The sequence below is a fragment of the Gadus morhua genome, chromosome 1 (genome assembly GCF_902167405.1).
Source record: "Gadus morhua chromosome 1, gadMor3.0, whole genome shotgun sequence".
Lineage (NCBI taxonomy): Eukaryota > Metazoa > Chordata > Actinopteri > Gadiformes > Gadidae > Gadus > Gadus morhua.
In genome coordinates, this window is record NC_044048.1 from 10,904,118 (window position 1) to 10,912,441 (window position 8,324).

Below are 8,324 nucleotides of genomic sequence, written 5' to 3' on the forward strand. Positions count from 1 at the left end.
TGTGTGTGTGTGTGTGTGTGTGTGTGTGTGTGTGTGTGTGTGTGTGTGTGTGTGTGTGTGTGTGTGTGTGTGTGTGTGTGTGCGTGTGTGTGACTCTCCTACAGTCTACTCTGCCTGTCCTCTCCATTCAGGCATGCTATTGCACTGTACTGTACGCAGTAAAACAGAAAAAGAGGCATGTAGATGTGGGATGATTCACTGGATGGGCTTCTGTTCTCCTCCTCACCAATAGGGGGCACTAGTGCACCACTCTACCCAGTACTGTTGGCAAAGGACGAAGAGGAAGTGAACTGTACATTTTGTTGGACACAGTTGATGCGGCTCTGCAAACCTGTAAATACACAAAACCGCCATGCCTGTGTTTTCACAGTCCTACAACCTGGGACAGGTGTGATTTTGAAGAACGACTCACTTTCTATTCCTTCTAAATTACTTTCAATTAGAATTATTGATCACGCGCTGTATACTGTGGGCAGGTCCTTGAGTTCTGCATTAAAGGACAGGAGTTAATAGTAAGATCAGCATTAAAAGGCAACAGCAAGGCATGCTCCCTCCGGTCCCTGCAGGAGCGTGGAGCAATAGTTCTGGGTTGTGTCTGTGACTCCTGTCTGGCCAGTAGCAGTAGGATGCAGTAGTTCTACATACTGTATCTTGTTCAAAATAGGTAGCTTGTTCTGAAAATAATCCTCCTTTTAACCGGACAATGATAATAATTATGTTAATCATTTATTCCTAATGAAGTGTTGGGCGTTGTGTTATAAAAGCGTTGTGTGATCCTGCAGTTTGTAGGGCTCTGCTGAAGCCTTTCCTCCTCCCCTGTCTCCAGGTAGCAGGAGTAGCGGCTCCAACCCCAGCGCCGGGAAGGCCCGGCGCTCCTCGCCCCAGGAGAAGGCCCAGCGCTCCACCTGCAGCGAGTCGGAGCCCGGCGTACGGGCGGCCCGACGCGGCAGCGACCGCTCCGCCAGCCAAACAAGCCACGCCCACAGCCACGCCCGCTCCGGCTTCAGCCACACGCAGTCCCACCGGAGCCACCCCCACTCCCAGCACAGCCACCCGTCCTTCGCCTACAGCCAGGGCCCCCCGGGGCCCCTGAGCCCCCTCAGCCCCCCGGGGCCCGGGTCCTGCGCCCACAGCGAGCGCAGCCACGCCTCGTCCTACGGGCCCCCGGGGCTGCCTCCCCCTTACTGCCTGGCCCGCTTGGCCCCCAAGACCCCCGCCACCAGCAGCACGCCCCCTGGAGCCCCCCCCGGGAGGGAGCTGGCCGCCGTCCCGCCCGAGCTCACCGCCAGCCGCCAGTCCTTCCAGCACGCCATGGGAAACCCCTGCGAGTTCTTCGTTGACATCATGTGACCCTCTTGGGAGATGTTGCCGATAGAATCCTCTTGAGCATAAACAAATGACCCTCTCTCTCTCTCTCTCTCTCTCTCTTTCTCTCTCTCTCTCTCTGTCTCTCTCTGTCTCTCTCTGTCTCTCTCTCTCTCTCTCTCTCTCTCTCTCTCTCTCTCTCTCTCTCTCTCTCTCTCTCTCTCTCCATCTGACCGGCCACTGACCCTGAAGTCAGAGAGGAGAGGCTGGGAGCCATGGCGACGTGGTCTCTCCGGTGTCCAGGCAACGGAATGAAAAAGCACAAGGAGAGGGAATCCTCTCTCTCTCTCGCTCTCTTTTTCTCTCTCAAACACACACACACACACACACACACACACACACACACACACACACACACACACACACACACACACACACACACACACACACACACACACACACACACACACAAGGAGCACATGTCCCAACATGGCTTTGAGATCAATGCAAAAAGAAAAGAAAATAGAAACCCCATCTTTTGTATTGCCGTGACAACCTGTACAGTTGATGGTATGTGAGTGGTGTTCAACGTGGTGATCCTTTGAAGCTACAGCTATTTGACATTAAGTGCAGATCACTGTTGGGTCTACCGAGACCTGCTTGTGTCCAACTATCTCAATTCCCGGGCACCTGACACTCACCAGGGTCGCTCCCTCCCTGACCAGAGATCTGCCACTTCTGGTGGTTGAACACACACACCCAATACCAACTCTGCTCCAGTATTGTGTTGAGGCGTGTCCTTCTCTCTGTGTGGCCAAGGTCTTCTAAATGAAGTGTGAATCTGCCAAACTCATAAATGTGTTTCCCAAATTTCAAGGAAGGAACATCCCTCCCCCATATTGTAGTTATTTGTTTTTAGTGGGCTGCACATTTGCATGTCCGTCTCAACTGCTTTGAAGAAAGATGACTTTTGTTGATTTTATTTTCAAGTATTACTTTTTAAAAGTTGCGGGTTGGGGCGGGAGGGAGGGGCTAACCGCTTGCCAATATTTTAAAGAGAGAATCCAAACACTGGATCCATTTTTTTGTTGTTATTTATGTGGTCCTGTTGCTTCGACGGTGTCATACCTTGTCTTTTTCACGGCTGGCTGACAGACAATCAGACGTTTTGTAACCTTGTGGCCAATTAACACTGTCCTAACTGTGCTATGTTGAATGTAATATCGCTCTCAGTTACGGAGCCCTGACATAGAGTGTCGAAGTCACGCCCCTTCCGGTAGAGCCCATGGGACCTATGAGATCGAAAAATATGAATGGGTTTCAATGGAGAGAGAGTAATTATCTTCTGGTCCCAGTCATTATATGCCCCGGATTACACATATGTTGTTTGTGGATTTAAATGATAAATGATAAATAAATGATTAAATTTTTCATGCAAAGAAAATGAAACATTTTCCCAAGTTTGATAAAAAAAGTATCATTTAAATCCACAAACAACATATGTGTAATCCGGGGCATATAAAGACTGGGACCAGAAAGTAATTACTTTATCTCCTTTGAAACCCATACATATTTTTTGATCTCATAGGTCCATGGGCTCTACCGGAGGGGGCATGACTTCGCCACTCTATTCATGACAGTCCAGTTCTGAACAAATGTGATGTCCCGCCCTTATCGGTAACTCAACACCCCTCAAAACACTATTGCAAACAGTGTTGTGCAACCACAGTCACTTTCAAAGAAAGACTAAAGGCTGAAAAAAAAAAAAAAAAAAAAAATCCCAGACCTGAGGGAAAACAAAGCTCAACATGTTGGAAGCCTTCCCAGACGCTGTGGTGAATAGTTGTGTTGTCGCAGTCTTACTATGGGTGTAATTAGGTATCATAGGGTCTCATTATCATTAGCCATGTTTCAAAACTGACTTCAATGGGAAACCATAGCTGTCTGACACCTGGTAAGACAACAGCAAAGACCTGCATGTGTCTATTGGAATATAGTTCCACGGTTGGAAAATAAATGGCAACACACCAGATATTATTTGAGCACTTTTACATTCTCTTCCTCCCGTCCTTAAGTATGAAACACTGTTTGCAATCGAAGCTTTCTCCTTCATATTGTTTCTTTACAAAAGAATAAATTGTACATAGAAATTTATTATATATAAGAATAAAAAAATATATATGTTCAACATTTTGTCTGCGCATTATTTTTTCCTTTTCATTATCCTCTTGATAGAAATCGGTCGAACAATTGCATTTATCCCAGGGCCTTCTTATTCTATAACTTTCCTACCCCTTTGTGTTCAGTGAACTACACTATACAGCTAAATGCTTCAAACTCTGTCCCCGCCCAGATTATACGCGTAACCCCCTGTGGAAGTTCCAGGCCTACGTCTGTAGTTTCCAGTGGGCTTACCTCAGAAGAGGCCTAAAGCCAATCACAGATGCGCACCTCAGCGGCTGCTAAACCACGTGTTTATCAGAAACTGCCTTGAAAGGCTCAAACTCTTGAGAGGTAAAACTTTGTTTCTTATAAACACGTGGTTTTGCAGGCACCAGAGAAGTTCCATCTGAAGTATTTCAGTTGAGGAAATGACGTGGTCTTGCAAAAGGCACGTGTTGCACTTGTTGTAGTAGAGTGAAACTCAGAACAGAACAGTGTGGTGTTCTCAAAGCAGCGTCTATTGATAGCAAAACTAAATCTGATCTGGATGTTCCAGGATGTCTTCAGATTAGGAGCTAATAACATGACAGAGTTGCGAGAAGCATCTCAGCGGCATCACGGTGGTGACTCACCAACGTCACAATGTGGTGAGTGGACTAACAGCTGGTCATTCATTCAACATGAGTCACACCAGTGGATGTTGACACTGATAATGTCCCTGTGAAGGTCACGGTGAACGGGTCAGGGGACGATGACATTTCACCCGTTCACAGCTGTGGTGAACATCTGAGCTTCTCTTCAAATGCGCCAGTGCTCCACGTGGGAGGTCCTGGGGGGGGGGGGGGGGGGGGGCTTAAAGTACACAAATGACGCACGAGTGTGATAACGGGGGGAAATTTCACGTAGGCGTGCGTGCGTGTGTGGATGTTATTAGAATATGTGTCATGTCTGCGTCTGTGTGTGTGTGCGTAGATCAATACAATTATAATTTTAGACATAACATGTCTATGTGTGTGTTATGTGGAGCTTATCCAAGGAATACTTCCAGGTGGAGTCTTAAGGTTGAGAATTCATGGAGCACTATAAAGGATTTATTTGTAATGTAACAGGGAAGAGAAAACACGTGAACACAAAGACAGACCATGACTTCTTCTTCCCTTCTACTCACCCTGTGTAGGAGAGGTGGGGGACGTGATGGTCTTCTCCAGGATCAGAGGACGCCACAGCGGATGCAGATGTGGTTTAGACATGCTCCAGCAGATGTCCACAGATGATAGGATGTGGGCATGCCAGGATTGGGTCCCCCATAGAAACGAAAGGAAAACAAAGAGGAGGCGCTGGGCTACGGCTGAGGATGTGGGCTGCGGTCACAGCATTTAGGTTGTCGTTAAGTACAGTAGGGTGGCATCCTTAATAAGAGCTGCGGTTTCATCTTCTGTTCCGAACAGAAGGCAGTTTCGCTTTCACTGTCTTCCGCAAACAAGATCTCTACACATCAACGTTTAAATCCTGACTGTACCACCAGACTAGAATGAGCCATGCCATCTGCTGAGAAGCATCGTGATCCAGGGGGAATAAGGGGAATTTTACCAAAATACAAAGTGGTTTTACTAGACTCATGACTGGCACAAACACATAAACAACCACGTGTGTGTGTGTGTGTGTGTGTGTGTGTGTGTGTGTGTGTGTGTGTGTGTGTGTGTGTGTGTGTGTGTGTGTGTGTGTGTGTGTGTGTGTGTGTGTGTGTGTGTGTGTGTGTGTGTGTGTGTGTGTGTGTGTGTGTGCATATTCTTAATATATTATATAAAGATATATTATAGATCGAATGTATATGCAGATAATCCTCATACACACCAGGTAGGCTTGTGATATCCCAGCAGCATTTTAGTGTGGATCAAAATAGCTTCTGTCTGTAGAATAATGATGAGTAATGATGACATTTTTGGGTTAGGCTAAATTAAATCAAATGTCATGGGTTGCTTGGCTAATTCTTGGTCACGTGCAAAAAACATGAGTCCGACTAAAAGTTGATCTTTCTACAGGAATTTGCTCATTTTATTTGACATTCTGAGATTTGTGCTCTTTGACAAAAGACCTTGGAGTGCTGCTTACTGATGGCGGTCTGGACTGTAAACAAATGTACTGAAGTAAAGTATTGGTCAAATGAATAAATTCCCTTTTCCAGTACTGAATCGATTAAAAAAAAACGATATATATTCTGGAAAATTGTTTTGTTCCAATCATCCATACACTGGATCCATTTTTCAGTTTTTAGCTTTATAAAAGTGATACAAATAATTATTTTTTTGAACTAAGATTCATTGGCTTTGGCTCATTTTCTGTGAGGAACATGAATCAGAAACCATTTTCAATGACCCCCCCCTGTATACCCCCCCATCACATTTGTATTACACACAGGGTGTTCGGGTCCTCTCTGTGTGTGTGTGTGTGTGTGTGTGTGTGTGTGTGTGTGTGTGTGTGTGTGTGTGTGTGTGTGTGTGTGTGTGTGTGTGTGTGTGTGTGTGTGTGTGTGTGTGTGTGTGTGTGTGTGTGTGTGTGTGTGAGGGGGAAAGAGAGAGGGGGAAAGAGTAAAGCAGGTGAATGGGCCCTTGGTGTGAGCACCCACAGTGTGCACCCACTGTTCCCGCACAAGGTTGCAAAATTGGAGCACCCAACACTATCAAGCTTGGGGACCTGACACTATAAAAAAGCTCTGTCAGCGTGGTTCCATACCACAACTGATCAAGATGGCAAAGCGATTCTCTGTTCAGACTGCCCTACAGTTGATATTTGAAGAGACAGAGGGTTTTGATGGTGATGCAGAGGAAATAGTTTCGGAAAGTGAGGATAACATTTCAGAGTCTGACACCGAGTTTGAAGAGGAGGATGAGCATCAGCCAGCTCCGAAACGTAAAAGAGCCTCAGGACTAGCCCTTCAGCAGCCAGGACAAGCCTGCGAGCAGCAAGCCCCAGGACCATCCCGTTAGCAGCCAGGACCAACCCGCAAGTAGCCAGCCCCAGGACCAACCCGCAAGCAGCCAGCCCCAGGACCATCCCGCAAGCAGCCAGCCCCAGGACCATCCCGCAAGCAGCCAGCCCCAGGACCAACCCGTGAGCAGCCAGATGTAGGACCAGCCCGTCAGCCAAAAAGAAACGCTGTGAAGTGTGTGGACCCATGATGGACAGAAAAACATAATATACATGCAACCAGTGCAAAAAAGACATATGCAATACACACACAGTGAGACTCTGCCCCTCATGTGTGGTATGGTCTGATATAAGTATAACGGCCTTGTTCAAAGGCTTTAATGTGTTGTTCAGACAGATGTTATTGAGTATGTTTCAATTTCTAATGATGTTGATTATTTCACAGTTATGCCTGTTTTATGAGACATTTCCTTATTTTGTTGCATTTTAATACAAAAAGAATCAAAAACGAGTGGCACCTCTAATCATAAATGTGATTTAACAAAGGTAAAGTGAACAAATTTAACATATGTGTTGTTTATATTACTTGCAATTGGGATGAAGTAACCATCTGGTGAGTATTTAAAAAAAAAAGCTTGAGTATGTTGAATTAAAAGGCAATGGGTCCACCAGACCCAGCAGCACCTCCTGTGTAACAAAAACACGCACACCCTATGAGGGTTAATAATGTTTTATTAAAGATAAGTTATATTAAATTTAAGTAATATGAACGTTTTTGTTTTGTTTAAATATCACATAATAGGATTGCTTTGGTGGGCAATAAATAAGTAGCATAACAATGTAATTTTCTTAATACAATATTTGTAGGCAGACAATTTAATGCTCAGACAAACAATGCTCAGAGGAAAATTAAATCAAACAAAGTAAAGTAATCCCCTTCGCACAGCTGCTCCCTGGCCCAGTTTGGTTGGACTCTGGAGCTTGGTGAGGCTGCACACTAGTGGAACAATGACAAATCAGTGTGCACAGGTTAAACCAGCTATCACCACACACACTCAGGGAAAGATCTCATAAAAGGCAACATGGAGCCCCAGCACCATTACCTACAAACTTCTACATCAACCTTCAACACCACCCTGCGTCCTTGTGTTTGGAGGAGCCCAGTAAAAGACACCTGGTGGATATTCACATGAATAGAAAAGTGAGATAGGTACGATTGAGAGTTGTAAAGATTAGGGGGGGAGCAGAAAATTAAAAAGACAGCAAGATTTTGGAACAAAAAAAACATAATAAAGGTCCCCGGCCTCTTCTCCCTCCGTTATCCGCTATTGCCAAATTAATGGCAATTAATTTCACGCACCTGTCATTTATAAATGACAGTCGATATGGCAACATGGATCCCTGAACGAAGTCCCTGATTTGTCAGAATTTAGTCGGGAGCGGTATATTATATAAAACTCATTGGCCAATCCTGAAAGCAGGTTCTGTCAACTCGAAACAGCGCATTTCACATAAATGGCGGTGTGTTTGCCACTTCGTATTAATTCAAATAATAGCTTTAAAATCTTTCGGACAGTAGCCTTCTACCTTTAACCTTCCCATTCACAAAATAGGCTACACACGTGTCAAAGTAAGCACAAAGAAGGTAAGAATCGTGAGTCGCTATGCAAATGCACGTATCGCCCCACTTGCATTTGAGGTAGCCTATTTGATCATTTCAACAGGTTAATGTTTCATGCTGCACCATTACCCACCAATAGTAGCAACCCTGGGTGAAGACTGGAACTACAATGGAGAAGAACCGAGCCTATCTAGAAAATAGCCTCTCTGCAGTTACTCCTAAACTGAACAGTCGTAAAACCCCCCCCTTCACCCCCGGACAGACCTTTAGAAGACGCGCCCCTCACATAAGAGCGGCTGATATAAAT

General features: G+C 45.5%; 1 protein-coding gene and 1 long non-coding RNA gene across 7 annotated transcripts in view; one reads left to right on the forward strand and one right to left on the reverse strand.

Annotated features, from left to right (window-relative positions):
- Positions 1 to 1,714, forward strand: part of dvl1a (dishevelled segment polarity protein 1a) — a 28,693-nt gene extending 26,979 nt beyond the window's left edge. For 3 of the 6 annotated variants that reach the window (XM_030355920.1, XM_030355913.1, XM_030355925.1), the window contains exons 15-16: positions 233 to 388; positions 827 to 1,714. In XM_030355920.1, coding sequence (XP_030211780.1) covers positions 233 to 388; positions 827 to 1,350 — 680 coding nt within the window. In that variant the 3' untranslated portion in view covers positions 1,351 to 1,714. The remainder of the gene's footprint in view (positions 1 to 232; positions 389 to 826) is intronic. The other 3 variants (XM_030355928.1, XM_030355937.1, XM_030355945.1) reach the window with 2 other exon arrangements.
- A 5,396-nt stretch (positions 1,715 to 7,110) lies between these two features.
- LOC115539938 (uncharacterized) lies at positions 7,111 to 8,269 on the reverse strand. The gene is made up of 2 exons (XR_003976055.1): positions 8,151 to 8,269; positions 7,111 to 7,570 (listed from the first exon to the last, which is right to left on the reverse strand). It is a non-coding gene; the product is annotated as an uncharacterized LOC115539938 (long non-coding RNA).
- Between the last annotated feature and the right edge of the window lie 55 nt (positions 8,270 to 8,324).